Source organism: Phoenix dactylifera, unplaced genomic scaffold (assembly GCF_009389715.1).
Source record: "Phoenix dactylifera cultivar Barhee BC4 unplaced genomic scaffold, palm_55x_up_171113_PBpolish2nd_filt_p 001247F, whole genome shotgun sequence".
In the NCBI taxonomy this organism is placed as follows: domain Eukaryota; kingdom Viridiplantae; phylum Streptophyta; class Magnoliopsida; order Arecales; family Arecaceae; genus Phoenix; species Phoenix dactylifera.
In genome coordinates, this window is record NW_024068582.1 from 1,100 (window position 1) to 20,933 (window position 19,834).

Sequence of the window (19,834 nt, forward strand, 5' to 3'; positions counted from 1 at the left end):
CCTCCCCTCCTCTGTCGCAGTGTCGCCGGTGGAAGAGGGCTTCTCCTCCCCTCCTCTGTCACAGTGTCGCTGGTGGAGGAGGGCTTCTCCTCCCCCCCTCGTTGGTCGCGTGCGGCGGCCGCCGACTTCGGCCGCGAGCACTGTCCTCTTGTCGCCTCGCTAGAAGAAAGAGAGGGAGGGGTCTCACTGGTGGAGAAACTGGAAATGGAGAAGAAAGAGGGGGGAGGGGCCTCGCTGGTGGTGGTGTGGTCGGTGGTGCTGGAGCCTGGAAGGTTCTGGAGAGTGGAGAAACCGAGAAAGGAGAAGAACTGTGGAGCGGACGAGCGGTGGAGGGAATTTAAACGGGTTGGGTTGGATTTGGGTTAACGGGTTGAGTCCGAACCCGAACCAGTCCAATCCGATTTAAAGAAATTAAATAGATTTGGGTTAACTTGGGTTGGGTCTGATCTAAATCCAACTGGGTTCAATCAGATTGGGATTGAAATTGATTAAGCCAAATAAAATTTAATTGGGTTGAGTCCAAATTTAATTGGGACCCAATTAAATTGTTAAGGCTCGTTTGGGCTCGCGAGCTGCTCGGGCTCGAGCTCGGGCTCAGGCTCGGATTTAAACGGGCCTTATTTTGGGCTCGGGCTCGGGCTCGTTTAACTAACGAGCCGAGCTCGAGCCGGGCTTTTACCGAGCCGGGCCCGAGCCGAGCCCGAGCAACTCGGCCCGTTGACAGCCCTACTTGCAGGTGCCCATTACCAAAAAGCTTTGAAAGTGTAAATTCTACCGGTCAGTCTTCCACATGGATCTTGTCAATCTCCGGATAGCATTTGAGAGAAGACATAGGTGATCAATGGAATCTAGAGCCAAAGAGCATAGAGGATAGCAAAAGATAGTGTTGCATTTACACAGATAGGAGAGTCAGATTTGAATGGAGATCCAAGTGTCTTGACTCAGCAAGAAGGAAAAAGGATATACGAGGATATGTAAGATAAATTATAATTTTAACTATTTTTTTTCTTTAATCTTCTTTATTTAAATATCAAAAATAAAACATTAGTTGTTAAGGTCTTTTAATATGCATGTTTCTCATATAAACTTCCAAATCAACTAGGAACATTAGAAAAAGGTCTTTTAATATGCATGTTTCTCATTTAAACTTCCCAATCAACTAAGATTGGAAGAAAAATGACATCTTCTAAAGTTATTTCAATATCTATATCCTTGGTTGATCACTAAAATGAGAAAAAAAATACTTGTAACCTTGAAATGGAGGGTCAAACTCATTTTGGAAGGGTTCGACTTTTTTGTAATCTTTAAAAGTGGCAATCACAGAACTTCATAAGTATCTAAGTGTTTGATACGTATTCGACAAATATGTATGTGGCTTAGGTTTTTGGAGCTGGATAAGAGTGTCTAGGTAACATAGGCAGAAGATATGAATCCAACCTTTCATTTTATGCATTTCCCTTATATTGAGCCTTTTAGGTCTAACAACATAAAAAATTTAGTATTTTCTATGCGGAACCTGTGGAATGAAAATTTCATGTTTGATCCAGCATCTATCAGCTGGCCAGGTTGATTGGGTTGACTTGCCTAACCCACCACCTAGCAGCCTCAGTTGGTCCAGGCGGATACCAGAACTAAAAAAACAAATGTAAAGGTTGTGAATGCCAAGAATCAAACTCATAAAGTCATACCGGTTTAAACAATAACCCATCTCCCACCCATGCAGAAACCTTTTCATGGTGTTTTCAAAGGGCCCAAGATTTTCATAGAAGTGGTGTCAGAGGACATATGATGCCTCCCCTATTGAGAAATCTATAGAAGGAATTAACTAAAAAAATTCCACAAGTAGGCCATTTCTAGATCTGTTTGTCAGTCTGCAGATTAGGTCATAGGAGGGACAAAAGGTCTGTGAGGTCTTTGGACTCTTGAATAGCTACTTGGGAGATGATTTTCTTTTTTCTCCAAATGAATTTTATTTTAGATCTAGAATTTGCGAATCTGAAAGATCAAGCTGGACTTAGACCTTATGGGGTTTGGTTATTGGTTAACCTAATCCATTTGTTGTCCTACTCAGCTCTATAAAGCCTGTAGCTTATCATCTCATCAAGCCTGGCCCCTTAACATGGGGATGCTTGCTTGGCCAATAAGTACTTGAGGACCATGCCACCAAATCAACTATGGCTTGTTACAGAACTGATGTGTAGCCTTTTTATTGTTTCTTTTGCCAAGAACCAATACTTCACCCAATCCAGGCTGTCAGCATGATATGCATCAGGATATAGTTACAGCTTGGCTATCTAACTTTTTTCTAGAAATTTCTGTGTTATTGTAGCATCGTTCGTGGTCTGTGCCATATCACCAAAGTCACCTTATTAAGACTGATCCCATGCTAAGTTATCAAGTGCTCACCTGAGATTGAACTTTCAATTCAGGGCACCATATAAAGATTATGTCCCACCTTCCTCAACACTAGATCATGCCATCCTAGCCAAAGATATCAAGACCCATCTAAGTAACTTGCAAAACTCAATCATTGAAGTTCCTTTATGGATGGATCACTTCTGAGTTGATTTTACATTGGTGAAGCAATGCCAGCTCAAAATTGTTCTCTCTTACTATTTAATCCTCTTCCGAAGAATCAAACACAAATTCTTCCTTCCGTTGATCGTGAAACTCCATAGCTATTCTTGTGCTCCCAAGAATATCAAACTTTATTTGAGTAATAGTTAATATATAGCTAGAGGTAAATATCAAGTCCGTGTTTGAATGCTAGTAGTATCTCTTGAATAAATGGGTATGCCAAAGCTTGCGTGGTCCAAAGATGGAGCAAATGATGAGGTCTCAAGAGGGAAAGATTCCACGAGTCCAAGCCAAACTGTGATCCATCCAAAGACTCCAAATCTAACACCACACCACTTCACATCTATCAAGCTATCATTACAGACCCTAAGTCAGATGGACTTCGTCATCTGGTGTATTATGGCCACATGCTTGTCATAACAATTCACAATCCCGTGACTGACATACCCCTTTCAGTGTCTCGCAATTAATATGTTGCATGTTATCCTATTAACAACCATTTAGTTTGAGCTTCTCTCTTTCTTATAAGAAATATCTGATGTATTTTGAGCCATTATAACAGAAAAAATGAATGGTAATTGTAATATGACATTGTTATTGATACTTGCCTATGTATGCATACATACACTATAAAAACAAAGGTATAGTTTATTGTCTATAGAAAGGGCGGTCTAGTAGAAAAATGTAAGTCATATGCATGTATATGTGCATTTCATTTAAAATAAAATTCTTTATTGTATCATAGTTGATGAATTAGACTAGGCAAATTTCATTCGTTAAATTCTAGGCATAATCAAGAAATAAAATACATATTCTTAAATGATCAGAAATGCCTATATAAAATAAATACGAATAGAGAGATAACCGATAAATCAAATGAAGTATATACAATGCATGATATGTATATATGAAGTATGTATTCCATAAACATTGTTCTTAGGGTTTAATTTCAATGTATTGTAGTAAACCAATTGTGTAAATCTTGTTTTTTGGCCCCTTCTCAGTTTTCTTCTGATAGGGGACTGGGACCATATGGAACAATTAGGATGGACTAAAATAGTCATTAACAAGAATATAGAAGTAGAGAATAAAAAATGTGTCCTTGTCCATCCCAATTTTGGGAGATAATAGGTGTCCACGCTCATCTTGCGTACCATTTTCTTCCTGGAATGATATGGTGCCGTCAAAATATGCTGGTACCATCGGAACATGTTGGTAGCATCGGAAAGTGCCAATACTGTTGGAACATGCTGGTACAATTGGAACATGCGAATACCGTTGGAACGTGCCGATACTGTCCGAACTCCTTGGTCCAAACATAATTTTGAGAAAACTTATCGAAGATATTAGCTTAGGATATGAGGCAACTAGTCTTCTAGAAACACCAAAGGGAAGCTACACAACTGGAAAATGAGTTGGAATGGTTGAAATCAAGGGAAGAAGCGACTCCTTTCTTGTTCAAACCTGAAGTGAAAAGGATTTTTTTTTTTTTGAAGATAGAGGAGGACCCATCAGGCTTCTATTCAAAGTAGTGATGTGGTTGAAATTCAAATATTCACAAAGGCTCATTGGAGTTGTCCTTCTAGGCTCATAAAAAAAGCTGTCCACATTTATTATTGCAGTATTTCTTCCCAATCCAAACCAATTTGCATGTGAATTCCCTAAGTGAGAAGGGGCGGGGTGTGAGGGGAAAAGATTGATTTAAGATAAGTTTAAAATTCTGCACACATTATCTGGGAGAATGACTGATTTAGAGAGTATTACTATTTAGATTGTTTCTAAATTATGGTGTGCATGCAAATCTAGGATATGTGAGAAATATTTTGGCATTTGTATGGGAACATTTCTTTAAGGGTGAGTATGGTGGGATGTGAAACCAGGAAATTGGGGGAGAAGAATCATGATCTCGATGGTAATTCTTTCCAATACAATCCAATCTGCATGGGGACTCTCAAAGTGAGAAAGGATGGGACATATAAGGAAGAGATTGGCTTGCAATATGTTTAGGATTCAATACTCATGGGACTTGTATCTAGGATAATGCTTTAAGTCTCCGATACCCAACCCCATACCTGTAACATACTTGTGTGGGTTTAGGTCAATACTCTTGGGATGGGATTTAGAGAATGGGCATGGAATTAATATCTAGATCAGTAGCGTTACTTAGAGATGATTAATATTTAGGTCACTTTCAATCATGGTGTGTGTAGATATGGGATTGGAGAGAGATTAAGGTGATACTGATGGTGGTGCATGGAAATTAAAGGACATGCCTCATGATTTTTTTCCTTTATTTTTCAATCCTTCTTATTGTTTTTGGCTCTAGAATGACTCTGAGATATAATTTATAATGACTTGTTAGCTGTTACACTTGGTAGACCCAACTTTATTTAGTTTCTAAGCAGAAACATGTGAAAGGTGTCTTTAGAATACGAGCTTGATGCTGAATAATAATTGCAACGAATAAGGTATTCCCTCCTGCTTCTAAAAACTTCACTAGTTCGTAAAAAAACTTTAGGATGCTTTTGTGTTGTCCTAGGGGCAAGTGCTGCAATGGATGCTATATCAAATTGAGGCATAATTGATATTCATACATACATACACACACATACATATGCTCATATCTATGTGTATGTGTAAAATGATGTCTAAGGATAAATGAGCCATTGTGAGAGGTCGCAAATACAAAGAAGTGTCAAGGTGATTGATGACGAAAAACAGCTAACATATCATAATTGTGACAAGGTAGGTGTGCAACCTGCTAACTTAGAAGCATCATGTAGGATAATTTCGTAATATTGGAAATTTTATACTATGATGAAGGTGACCCAGAAATGTTGTTGAATGTGTGCTTCTTCTTTTGAAGAATGCCTCGAGCAAGTTTGCAGTTCATACTAATTCATCAATTTAGATTTGCAAGATGATGAGGTTGGCTGCTTGTGTTAACCAATTTTATTATTATGAAGTTGACAAATTAACCATGAGCTGGTTGTGATGTAAAGCAATAAGGTGAAGCCACCAGAAATCTGCATGTCGCATGTAGGCCATGCCAGATGCAAGAAAGGTCACTGCAAGAGGCTACTCATGATTAGTGGTAACTGCAGTTATGTTAAAGATCTCACGATTGTAAAAGTCTAAAGACAATCAATGCGCAAAAGATTAATGCATGTTGTATAGTTCCTGTTCGTGTTGGAGCTATGTAGATATGAAAACAAGGGAATCATATATTGTTTATGCTCAATGTTTCAATGTAACTGGGATGAATGAATGGATAACCATACCCAAACATGATATATCATTGATTGTGAGGGAAGTTGATTGAAGGTCGCCAAGTATGTGGGCTTGGAGAGGATCAGGTGGATCCTTGATGAGAGCGCAGATACTAGAAGTTTCATAAGATGAGATATCCATTCTAAAGAATTTTTTAGACTAATAAAAAATAGACAGAAGTAAAGAAGCCATCTTGCTAGGCAAAATGGAGAGCAAGAAGGGTCAAGGGCACGTCTGAAAAGACAAGTAGGCTCAGTTCACTGCCAGATGGTTAATAATGTAGGACTACCATCAAAGAGGTAAAATAAAGGATTCAGGTAATACTTAACAAAGTCATGCCTTGAAATTTAAATAAGAAATTGACATGAGGACATTTTTCTCTAACATGTCATTCGACACAATATGTTCATGGTCTGGAAGTATCCAAAGGCTCCAAAGTAACTAAAATTTGGTGCAAGTAGGCTTTCAAAAGTTGGAAAAGTAATGAATGGTGCGAATTTCTTGTTTGACTTCCACACTGCATATTTTGCAGTTCGCACCAAGACATCACTAGAGGTTTCTATCATTATAGTGTGACAAAATATGCCACACTGCATATTTTGCTCCCCCTCCCCCCTCCCCCGAAAAAAAAAGCATAAAAAATCCCTCTGTTGATAATATCACTATCTGCTTGTTCTTACACTTTTATAATCGGGCTAAATGGTATCGAAATTTCAGAATTGCAGTTAAATTGTTATACATTGCAAATTTGTATCTTAAAAATTTTTGGTGGTGCTGTTGGAGAGTGATTGATTGGTTCATGTTATGATGGATATTAATTCAATCTGGTGCAGGTTGCAACAGGGCAAGTTGCAAGCACCGGTATAGTCGCACTGAGCTATGTTCAAAAGGTTTCTGAGAAGGTCATATTTCTGATAGTCAGAGGAAAACCTTATCTCATGCTCGTGTTTTTAGTTTTTTACTATATAAGCTTGTATTTACTGAACCTCTGTCTGGCAGGTTTCCCTTGCATCTGATTTCATGTACAATCATATGACAAGAGATGTAACTTCAAGTTTTGGTTATGATTACATCCTTAGACAGGTAACATCTTGTTTGCTTAAATTTGCACCCTTCTCTTAATCATTCCATACTTTTACTTATCATGTTAGCTGCCTAGACAAATTTGCTTGATATGTGGCTATTATAGTTCAAAAATCATAGAATGAAGTTATTCCTGTACTTTCTGAGTTAGTAGATAATCTATTTTTCATGATTTTGTTTTTACACTTTTCTAGTTTTGGTCCTATTTGAAATCCGCAGTCTCCATATCGGCATAATTAAATTTCTTCAGCCCTTTGTCATTTTGTTTCCATTGGATATGCATCATTGCATTCCTTATGCTGGTTTTTATCCTGATCTTGTCCAGTCTTGGAGATATCCATTGCTGTAATACTCCAACATCTTGACTTGTAGAGAATGTCTCCAGTTCTATCTGAAATATGGGATTAACATATATCCAAATGATTTATTTAATGGTTCTATTTCTATTTGAAAATGTTTACCTATTAATTATTTGTGTCATTTCTGGTTGAAACCAGCTGCTATTTATCTTTACTCTATATTCTCTAAAAAGTGCGAATTAGCAGATTTTGCCTGTAAAACAATTTTGTTCACTGTAACTTAAAATGCTTTTCTTCCACGTCTTCTTGAAAGATCTGGATTCAGAGTCGCATGTATGCAGATACTTCAAATGTGCTATTGATTTTCAATATGAATCTGGAAGACATGGTGAATCCTCGATGGACATAAAAGATTCACAAGAATGAACTAAAAGATCCTGATTATTTCTGCCTTCAACTAAGACCTTTTCCCTTATGAGGTTTTTAAGCTATTAACAGCTCCCTGTTTAGCTATTAACAGTCATATCTTTATTGCTACAAGAGGTTACAAATTTGTTCCACCCTTTCTTGTTTTGACTAGGCTTTCTTTCTTGGAGCATTTCTTATAGCCTATATGTTCTAGTGACAATTGATGCCTGAATGTGTATACCTTTAACATGCATCTCTATGTAACAAATATGCCTATTCCTGCTAAAATCGTTCCCCATTGTATTTTAAGCACACTTTTGACAGCAGATGTGTTGTGACAAGAATTGACATTTTTAGACTTTGTTCTTAATGCAACATATTTTTGATAATAAATTTTTTGATCATCACTGCAAGAAGAAAACAACTAGTCAAAATGCTCCAATAAGGTAATATTCTTGCATAGGTCATGAATTGCTTAGGATTTTTCAACAAATTCCTGATTTCATTATTCAATATTTTGTTCCTTGGTTTTTGGCTGGATTTGATAAGAAATATGACTTTTATTTTTTTAACTTTGAAATTGCAATTTGTCTGTACTTTATCCTAAGTTTGTTGAGGATTATTCTTCTTTGATAGATGTTGAGAACTGCCTTCCATTTCCATGCTCCTTGTATCCTTTTTATCTAGGGTTGCAAATGGGTCGGGTTGGTCCAGGGCATGCTTCACCTGGACCCAATTCTGTTTCATGTTTGGGTCTTTGATTTTAGACCTTGATCCAATCCCATTGGTCGATCATGTCGGGTCGGGTTCATGGAAAAGATTTTGACCCAATGAGTCATTCAGGTCCGTTTGGTGTCAAGTATGACCCGACCCAACCAAAAATATTTGGATTTAGGTTGGGAGTTAGATAAATCGGTCTATAGTTTGAGCAAACATTTGTCTATTATGTACAACTAAAAATCATTAACCTTTTTAAAACAAAACTAAAACACCAAGTTAAACATGAACTTCCTTTCAAAAAACTTTTTTATTTGATCCAAGAAAGTGGCATTCTTATGGTGCAAGTTTACAAACTATATTTTTTTTAAACAAAATAGTGTTAATGTGTTTGAGAGTATTGTAAATAAGAATCCACCAAAACAAATGATAAATGTTTAATTATAATTAAATGAAGGTAGGTGGTAGGAGATAGGGTTGTTTAGATGAACAAAGAACAATAAGGTTCATTTGAAGAACTGAAAAGACATTGCAGGTGAAAAAGGGGATTTCTATAATTCTGGTTTTCGGGGTGGGCTGAATCGGATCCAGATCAGGTGAGCTTTTTTTTTTTTTTTGTTGACCCAAATTAGACCAGGATATTATCCGGGTTGGGTTGGTTCTGATCTGGTCATAAAATAGAAAATCCATACCTGATTGATTTACAAACTAAGCCCAAGTTTTGAACCCCGATCCTATCTACAAGTCTCCAAAAATAGATTGATCGAGTGTAATAGGGTCTGGACAGGGTTAGGTCAGTACAACCCATCTGGAGCCTTATTTTTATCTAATGCTCTCTGCTTATTTTTATCACTAGTCCCTGTTTACCCGACCTGTCCTGTTGGGTTTGCCGATTGGGTATGGGTTAGCTAATCCTAACCTGTTTGAGCCAGGGCCGCTGAAACCAGTCAACTCAGTGGGTACATATTATATTATTTGTTAATATATGCATGCATGCATGCATGCATGTTTATATGTATTTATGTATGTATGTTTGTGTGTATGGATATAATCTTTAAGTGGTGGATTTATGTGGTGAGTGCGAGCTATTGGGTCAATGATCATGCTAGCTTGTTTTAAAACTTGGATTGGAATGCAATATTTGTTTACATATTTGTGATCTATATTGTTATTTCATGGACTCTGTTATGTCCTGATTTAGTCCCAAACTATGAAAACAATACCCTACTTGGACAATATGAAACCCAAAATTAGATGAGCTTGGACTAAGGAGACAGGTCAGCAGGCTGGCTGCAGGTCGTGTTTGGATAGAGAATTCCTGACCCACTAGCAGATCGGGTCAGCTTCGGCTCAGGACCTATGGGCCTTGTAAATGATTTCAACCATACCCGAACCTGATCCGACCAGCAGATTACCATCCTTATGATTGTTAATTGTATTAATGCATAATTTTGTAATTTTTCAAATCTAAAAATTGAGACAATGCTATCGCTTTCTTGCATATCTTTTTAGTCTCTAGTATGTTTATTCAGTTTTTATTCATCTGATAAGTTTCATACTTCTGGCAATCTTTGGCGTGTTAATTTTGTTGTTCTGCACATACATCCTAGGCCCATGTATTTCATGCTTATTTAATGTGTGGGATTAAAACATATTCCAACTTAGTAAATTGATCTGTCCAACATTTGGTATTCATTCTATATCAAAGAATAAGTGGCATTGTGGGCTCTATCAGACATCTTTGGGTCTTATTTGGCATTACACAGCCTTGTTGCCCTTGTTGAGGCACTTGTGTATTCATAGCAAGGGACAAACTAGGCTATAAGAATTTTGATTTCCTAAGGCAAAGAATTGTTGGTTGATTTAAGATTTGTTCATAAAATTTAACAAATCCATGACATTTCCTTTCTACTGAATGACATGTTTGTTTTATTGATCCTTCACCTCAATACACTTAAAACATTAATTTTTCAATTTATGCTTCCTTATCGAAGACCCTCAGACATGCAATAAGGCACATATTACTCCACAGTCATGGTTATTTCAATTTCCAATTTAGACTCCAACATTTCTCTATAGAAAAACATCCCTTTCCTAAGCTTGACTTCAATTATCATATGGAAGATAATTATTTCTTTATCTTGATTGCTAAATTTCATAATAATGGTTCGCTCCATCCAGATGCTGTTACTTCATTGCCCAATCTCTGACTTGGACAATCAAGTATATGGAAATCAATTGCGACCTCCTTCCTTTCTTTTGCATAAGCAACTCTATCTATTGTTAACTGCTGCTAGTATTTTCATCTTGGACTCCCCACCAAACTTTTTTTTTTTTTTTTTTGCTTAAAACGGGTTCTTCAAACAAAGCGTGTCTGAATACACCCAAGAACATCAAAATACAAAATCTCGCGTAGCGCCGATGGCAGCTCCCGCTCTCCTGACCACAGGGCGTAACCCGAATGGTGTGCTACATATGTAGCTACCCAGTCAGCCGCCCCGTTGGCCTCCCTGTATACATGCTTAGCCTCAAAGGCCACAACATCTCTCACCATCAACCTAATATCCCGGATCAAAGGATGGTCAGTGCTCTCCCGCCGAATCCACCCAATGACAGTGGATGAGTCGCCCTCCAAGATGATCGAGCTAGCCCGCAATACCCGCCGCGCATGGCAAAGGCCGGCCCAGGCAGCTCGCAACTCCGCCGCTGGCACTGATATGTCAAATAGCCGGCAACCGCCCGCTGCCACTACCCTAGAGTGAGGGTCACGTATGACAAAGCCGGCACCGCCTCGTGTACCACTGTCTAGTACTGAACCATCAAAATTGACCTTGAGGAAACTCGGGGGTGGGGGCTCCCAGGTGAAGAACACCGTCCGAAGAACTGCCGGAGCAGAGAAAGAACCCCAGGTGTCCCGAGCTATCAAGGTCGTATCTGAATGGCTGGTAGATCTGGACTCCATCGCCAATACTCGAGCGGACTCCGCAACAAACCTCGGCGACATCCTACGCTCGCCAAAGGTGCGAGCGTTCCGTGCCAACCAGATCTGGTGGGCGGTGCAAATCGCTCGGGTAGCCTCCTGACATGTCCGGGGGCTAGCCAGCCACTGACGAATCATCTGTAGAAACAATCTCCTCTCCCGCCAGACCTCCTCTGGGATCCCCGACCACTGCCATGTCTGCCTCGCCCAAAAGCATGCAAATAGTGCATGGTCAACTGACTCATCCGCACCGCAGGCCCCACACTCCGCAGGGATCCTCAAACCACGTCGGCTCAGCACAGCTCTCGTCGGAAGGCGGTCCCACATCACCTTCCATAGAAAAAGTGCTGCTCTCGGAGGGAGCCTAGACCTCCAAATCCAGGCACCATCCCATCCACTCTCATGCTCGCACTGAATCACCCAGGCCAGATCACCCAGCCCAACACTGGCCCTGCATGAAGTGCTCCAAACCCTGACATCTGGGCCCTCGCATCCTGGTACTGGGAGAGAAAGGATCCTCTCTGCTAGGTGTGCTCCGAACAACTGATGGAGTCTGTCCGCGTCCCACTCTGCCCTCCCTGGTACTAAGAGGTCGCACACCCGGAGCCCCACTGCTGCCTCGAAATCCACCGTCGTCGGCCAATATCTCAAGGGAATGGTGTCTACCCACGGGTCATCAGTCACCACAATGGTCCGGCCGTCGCCCATCAGCCACCTGGTATGAGCTAACACGGTCGGCAGGTACCTCCCAATCTCACGCCACATGAAAGAGATGCGGCGACCACGCCGTGCCACCTCAGGGCTCCCCCGGCCATATCTAGCTGCCATCACCCGACTCCAAAGCCCATGTGGCTCCAACAGAAAACGAGCTGCATGCCGTGCAATGAGTGTCTCCCGCCGCTCCAGAAGGGACTGAACTCCTAAACCACCCTCACTGGTGGGCCGGCATACCCGCTCCCAGGCCACCAAATGTACCCCATGACCCCCACCATGGGACCCCCAGAGGAAGCTCCGAAGAAGATGTTCAATCTTCGACAGAGTCGTCTTAGGGACCACAGTGTTGGCCATGAGATATACCGGCATGGACCCGAGCACTGATCTGACAAGTGTCAGCCTCCCCATCTTGGATAGAGATGATGCCCTCCATCCCTCCAGCCTACTCTCGACCCGCTGCACCAACCCCGAGCACTCCGCCACTCGTAGCCTCCGGCCTGTGATGGGAACTCCCAGGTAAACCAAAGTCCCCTCCTGCTCGGGCATCTGCAAGATACTCCTGATCTCCTGTCTGACTCTGCTCTCTGTGCTAGGGCTGAACTGGATGGCTGACTTCGTGAAATTTATTCTCTGACCGGAAGCCGCACAGTAATCTGCCAGCACTCTGTGAAGTACACGTGCCTCGGAAACCCGCGCCCTGGACAAGAGAAGACAATCGTCAGCAAAAAGTAGGTGAGAGACAGGTCCCGCCCCCGGTGCTGGAACGTAGGACTCCAGCTCCCGGCTTGCACACGCCCTCTGGAGGGCACGGGACAATATATCAGAGCAAATGATAAATAAGTAAGGGGATAAGGGACATCCCTGCCGCAGCCCCATAGTAGACTCAAAAAACACCGAAGGTGTGCCGTTGACCAAGATTGAGAATTTTGGCCCCTGGACACACCCTAAGACCCATCCAATCCATCGCCTATGGAAGCCATAAGCCTCCAATGCCCTCCGGAGAAAGCTCCATCTGATCCTGTCATAAGCCCTCTCCATATCCAGCTTGACTGCCATCAAACTGCCCCACTTCGATGCTCGCTGGAGATCCCACATCATCTCCTGAGCCAGCAAAACATTGTGGGAAATGTTCCTTCCCGCAATGAAAGCCCCCTGCTCTTGGCTAATGATGCCCGGCAGTAGGGGCTTTATCCTGCCCACCATAATCCTCGCCACAACCTTGTACAAGGTTGTGCACAAACTGATGGGCCTAAAGTGACCCGGCTCTACTGCCTCTTGGCGCTTCGGAATGAGCGTGATGAAGGTGGCTTTCCAATCCTCGGGCATGGCTGCCTGAGTGAAGAAACACTGAACAGCCTCGATCACAGCTCCCCGAATGATACCCCAATATCTACGGAAGAAGAAAGGAGGAAAACCATCTGGGCCTGGAGCTTTGTCCGCTGCCAGCGCCCAGACTGCCTCCTGCACCTCCTCCGCCGACACCGGCCGAACCAGGGTCGTATTCTCATCATGTGCAATACCTACATCAACCCGTGGAAAGTGGTCATCAGCACCAGGGCCTTCATCCTCAGTCCATCTGGCGCGGAAAAAGTCAAGTAGAACCTGTCCAACGGCAGGCTCACCCTCCACTCGGCGGCCAGACCCATCACGCAGTGAGTGGATCATACTCCGCTGACGCCGAATAACAGTCGTCCGATGAAAAAACCTGGTGTTGCGGTCACCCTCATTAACCCATTGGACTCGAGACTTCTGTCGCCAGAAAGTCTCATACTGCCGTAGTAGTGAGTGGTGCGTCGCAAGAAGCCCCCGGAGATGAGTCATGTCGTTCTCCGGGAGAGCTCCCCGTAGGTCTTCACTCCTCTGTAGTGCCGTAATCTCCTCCTCCACCCCCTCCAATCTCCGGAAGATATCACCCACTACCTCGCGATTCCAACGGCGAAGCCGCCGTTTGGTCAACTCGAGTTTGCGTGAGACTCGCCGCATCGCGTCCCCCCGCACCGGAACACGCCACGCATCACGAAGTATGTCCCAGGACTGGGGGTACGAAAGCCAAATCTACTCGAAGCGAAAAGGACTATGGTGACCCGATACCGATGAGGTCGAAATCAGCAAGGGGCAGTGATCTGATGCAATCCGGGGTAAGTGGCTAACTCGGCAGGTAGGGAAGCGAAGGATCCAGTCTGGGGAAGCAAAGGCCCTATCTAGCCGCTCCCAGACCCTAGCACCGCCAGGTTGATTGTTGCACCAGGTGAACCGCGGTCCCGAAAAACCTAAGTCCACCAAGCCATTTAGCTGCACAAAGTCGCGAAACTCCCTCTTGTCAATCCTATCAGTAAAAGGCGCACCACCCCTTTCTTCATCCGCACTTTGGATACAATTAAAATCACCAACCGCCACCGTTGGGATACCCTGGGCAAGCAGGTTGGTAATCTCTTGCCAGAGGGTTCTCCTGACCCTGTAATCCGTGCTCGCATACACACCGCACAACACCCAAGGGTCCGCCTCAGGTTCCGATACAACCATCACTACCTGTTGAGAACAGTTGTGGAAGACATCAATCCTCGCCACCCCCCGTCTCCACAGGATCAAGAGGCCACCAGACAGCCCCTGGGACTCGACTGCGTAGGTCTCCCAGTCCCTCCCCAAGCGTCGCCTCAGTCGACCAAGCCCATCACCAGACAAACGTGTCTCGCAGAGATAACAAATCTCCGGGCAGTGGAGCTGTACTAGCCGTTTAAAGGAGGACATGAAGGCCGGCTTGGCCGCCCCCCTACAATTCCAGGCTAGAATCCTCATGGATCAACAACTGCTCGATCGGCCTCAAGTACCTCCTCCCCCGGGCCTCGGGAGCTATCTCAAGCTGACGGCCTAAATCCCCCAGCTGCTCAGCCTCACCAGATACCTCGCACATGACTGCCGCCCTGATGAGTCGCACGACAGCTGGGTGGACCCCCACTGCCGTAGGTAAACCCGTAGGGCAGTCACCACTGGCATCTGCATCCGGGAGACCCTCAAGTGGCGCCTCTCCGAACGGCACCCCTGTCGCCTCATCTCGTGGCGTCAGAGGCTCTACCAGACCTAACTCCAGTGGCATCCCTGGGCTAGCCACGTGCTGCTCGCCCAGAGCTTGGGACAGGGTGCCAAAACGGTAGACACCATCAGGCCCTCTCCCAGGGCCCTCAAGTGAGTCCCAGGGGTCCCGCCCAGAAGAGGTCTGACCCGCAAGCAGGTGGGTCCCCTGCGCTGAGACAGGTCCCCTACCCGGAGACCGATACTGAAAAGGGCCAGATGGCTCCCCGAGATCCAAGGTCAGATCATCCTGGATCTGCGAGTCCTGAGGGTCCTGCGAAGCCTCAATCCTCAAACACACAGCTGACTGGGCTCGTGGGCCACCCACTGATGATCCAGTAGGGTCCCCCCTGATAGAGCCCGCGGGCCCCGTCCCTGTAGCAGGGGCCGTGTACCAGGCCGGCAAACCCCGCGAAGCCCACGGAGAGCCCGCGAGAGAGCGCTGGAGGCAGGCACAGCCCGTGTGCCCAGCTGGGCCCGCGCTCTCCCCGCCCGCCGCGAAGCCAAAGGGCCCCTACCCGCGCGCGATCCGCCAACAGCTCGAGGCGTGCCATCGACGCGTGGAAAGCCACCATCGGCGCGGGGCGCGCCGCCATCGGCGCGTGGCGCGCCATCGGCGCGGGGCGCGCCATCGGCGCGGGACGCGCCGTGGGCCCCGCGCCGGGCTCTGAAAGCCCGGGCTCGGCGGCCCAGCCTAGTCGACTGGGCCAGCTTGCCTGGGCCTCTTGGCGAACCAGGGCCCGCCGGGGCCCTGGCCCGCTTTGCGCAGGGCCGACTCGGCTCACTAGGCCCAACGACGACCAGGGCCGAGTCGGCCACTCGGTCGACCTCGTCGAGGTCATCGACCGAGTCGACCCAGAGTGGAATCGTCGGGATATCTCGGTGCGAGCCCTCCCCCCCACCCACCGGCGATCGTCGCCTGGCGACTTTCGTCGGCTTTTGCCAGCCTTCGGTGTCCTGGGACACCGGTAGGGCAACTGGCGATGGCGGTCGGGCGGCGGGCAGCTCAGGTCGCGGGTCAGACACAGACATCTTCGATCTGCTTACCGGAGAAGACGACCGAGGCGGGGCAGATCCAGGCACGGGTTGAGTCCCCTTCGGCCGTGGTGGTTGTGGCTCCCGCGGCGGAGGCCTCCGCCGCGTCGCCACCATCCAGGGGCCGAACACTAGCCCTGGGTTCTCTTCCCCTACACCGGGGGGCGTCGAAGCCGACCCGCCACCAGGGTCCACCGCCACAGGTGGCGGATCCTCCACCCCCCCAGAAGCCGTCGGGAATCGGCAGGCCGCCTCCAGGTGGCCCATCCGCCCGCACCGGGGGCAGAGGAGAGGTATATTCTCGAAGACGAAGGGCTGCCACCGCACCTTCGTCTTCCCCTGGATCCGGATTCCAGGTTTTAGGGGCGTGGATGCATCGACTGCAACCTTCACCCGGGCGAAAGCCATCGCCCGCCGCTGCTCGGTGACAGCATACACGGCGATCGGACGGCCAGCCCTGCTTGCTATGTCTAGGATGGTCGACGGTGTCCAGTATTCCGGTGGCAGGCGGGGAAGACGAAGCCACACCTCCACCGGCAACACCGCCTCCTCCCCTGGCTCGAAATCAGGGACCCAGGGTGTCATGGCAAGGAGTTGCCCCCCCACTACCCAGGGTCCCAAATTTAGGGCACGCTCACGGTCCGCCGATGATCGGAACCGTAGAGCCAGGTAGCCGTCCGCAAGAGGGACGGCCACCACATCCTGGAGCTTGGCCCGGGTAGCCACATCCTTGGCTACCCACTCGGCCGGAACTCGGCGTCCCAGGCTGCGTACCATGACAGCCCTGCCTTCCCAGTCCAAGCGAGCCGCCGCAATAGGTTCCTCCCGGAGCGTCACGATCTCCGGGAAGCGGCGGCTCAGCCGCTCAATCTCCGCGGCCGTGGGCCACTGAGTCACCCACGGCCCCGGCCTCGACCAGGCACCAGGGTGCTCCCCCCGACCGCCATCGGATACACCACCAGAAGTTTGGGCCTTACCTGAGCCTCTCGCCGAACCGCTCGCTTCCGTCCCCGCCGGCGCCTTCCCCTTCCCCTTCCGATCCATGAGGGGCGTGCTACGAGGTCCGCCTGCAAGAGAGAAGAGGAGTTAGCTGGAAAAGAAAACCCGAGGCGAACGCCGAGGTCCGCCTGCGAGGAGGCCGAAGTCGAGGGCCCGCGGGAGCCGCCTGCGAGGACGGATAACGAGGACGATGGCCACCCCCTCCCCCTCCGGGTTGTCGGGCTGGACCGGTGATGACCGCCGGAGGAAAACGCCGGCGTAAGTAGCCGTTAAGCACCTCTGAGGTACAAACATTTATTTTTTGAATAACTATTAGTTTGGTTAAGGGGAAGTTGGGAGGGGAAGATTACAGGATACGTCCTCTTTTAACAGATATATTTTTTTCTTTTAAATGTCCAATGCTTGCCAAGGGAGTTGGTTGCTGGACTGAACGATGACCATCACTTTTACAAATTCGTCTCAAGTCACAAATTCAGATTATTTTTATGGAAAAGGATTTGAGGCCATGATAAGTGACTTGGTGAAATGCCTTACCTTGGCATTAGTTGCTTTTATTTGCAGGTCATATTCACTGGGACTTCGTTTAAAATGTACGTAAAACTTCCAAATTTATGCTAGAACTTAGTGCAAATAAGACATGCAAAATACATGTCTCTTATTAGTACTTTGTCACCTAACTACTCGTGCTCTGGCTACTTGTAGCAAACATATTAAAGATACTTGCAACATGCGAGTCATGCCCATTTTTGCTACTGCATCAAGATGACATGATTTAGATATATAGCAACTTCAAATTTTTGATATCTCGTCAGTAAATTCGGGGGTAAATGGCAAAATGGCTAAAATTATTGAACTCATAAATGTTAATTTAATATTTTTTTTCCATTTATCTGCATGGAATTTTGTTACAGTGTCGTTTAAGGGGGAAAATTGATTCCACTGGTTGTGTGGCTGCTTATCTTGAGGAGCGACTTAATATGGGCGTCAATTTTATTCTTTCTGCAGAGGTGAGCATGACATAGTTACTCGATGCCTTCCTACAACTTCAGTTTTATTATCTCCATTGTACTTGTCCAGTTTAATATATATATTTTTTAATTTCTTCACACTGTCAAGTGAAAAAGGTGAACTAAGTATATATCTTTTTGTTCACCTTGAAATACTTATAAACAAATTTTGGCATCGATCCCAATCTTGGTAATATTAAATCCTCTGGCATTTGTTTGCTCTTAATCTCTTATCCATGATGGGCATGTTGCAGATTGATCATCGGAAGAAAGACTACAAATTTGGGTTTGGTATGACTGTAGGAGAGTAAAGCTTCTTGTAACATCTCTTCACAAGAATTAATGATTTTCTGGTCACTGGTTTTGTTGGCTGGGCCTTGTTTTCATGGCCTGCCGGGGCCGCCAAGTCTGAACGGTTCTTCAAGTTCTTCCTGGCAAGTTTATTATGTTGAAGGTTTTATGGAAAGAAAGAAACCATCATTTTTGCAATTTTATCAGTTGATTTCAAACATTTGGATCCAGCATTTGGTGGCCATTTGACATTCATGGCATTCTCAGGCCATGATTCCATGTTCATCGCTGATGGAACAAGCTCTATAACAGGGTTGATCAATGATTAGTTATTCTGGTCTTTCATTTAGATAATTCTAATTTTGCAGAAGTTTTGTCTGTCAATCAGAAAGCTCTTTCTGGCACGGGCTTCTGTAGATTATTCACTTATTAGCAGTTGTGTAGCTATCTCTCTTCTTGATTGAATACAGATGGTGTTTCTCAATGCAGATATAAAATAATTCTTACCACTGATATGGCTCTGTCATGACCAATTCACATGTAATTTAAATCCATAATTGAATTTTTAAGATGGAATCTGGATAATTTGACGATATCGTCATGGTGCAGATATTGCTGTCCTGGATTGTCTAAAATATCAATGGCTGACAGGTATCGTGGTCATGATCTAAAATTCTAATGACATATTCTAGATCAAGTCAATTGTGCCAATCTCTAACTATAAAAATTTTATTTTTTCTTGATCACCAACTTGAGATTAAAGCAATCAAACTTGCATTGCTTAGAACTGTAATCAAGTTCTTTTCAAATATGTGTCACCAGGAGGAAGTTGATAAATTCTATCAAGAACAGGTGAAGACCTACATTTTTAAAAGAAGTCTGTCTGTCAGCAGATTAAAAAATTCTATTTTTGAGCAGACATTTTGATAAAGAATTCACTCCCTAGTTGTCTCAGTGTGTTCCTTGTCTACTCCAGTTGATCTGAAGACAAAAAATAAAAAAGCTTCACCCTTATCACAAATAAAATAAAATAAGAGGCAACCCTCTCCTGTCTGCATCTTAGTGCCAAGAACACTGGACTCATGTTTTGTTTTAAATATGGTACAGAAGTACAAAGTAACAAGTGTTGAATTGGTTCTTATTGAAACAATTTAGGCTTCGTTTGGGAAGCTTTTGAAGGGCCAAAAAGTACTTTCTGGCTCTCCAAAAATGCTTTTCGGAAAGCTGTTTTAGCTTTCCAAAAAATCTAAAAACAATTTTTTGGGAGAAACTTTATTTTAGATCTTTTCGAAAAATCTTTTTTGAGCTTTGTCGGAAAATTTTTTTTAGCCAAAATATCTATAACAAAATATAACAATTACATACTTTGTCCTTTTATAAACCTA

The 19,834-nt window shown here is 44.8% G+C and overlaps 1 protein-coding gene across 1 annotated transcript; it reads left to right on the forward strand.

Moving 5' to 3' along the window:
- Positions 1–204: 204 nt before the first annotated feature.
- Positions 205–18,803, forward strand: LOC120108270 (mitochondrial import receptor subunit TOM40-1-like). Its single transcript, XM_039121865.1, has 5 exons — positions 205–345; positions 6,681–6,749; positions 6,847–6,930; positions 18,063–18,158; positions 18,413–18,803. Exons 1-5 carry the CDS (start codon positions 205–207, stop codon positions 18,467–18,469), a joined length of 447 nt encoding a protein of 148 aa, XP_038977793.1. The 3' UTR covers positions 18,470–18,803.
- Positions 18,804–19,834: the final 1,031 nt, after the last annotated feature.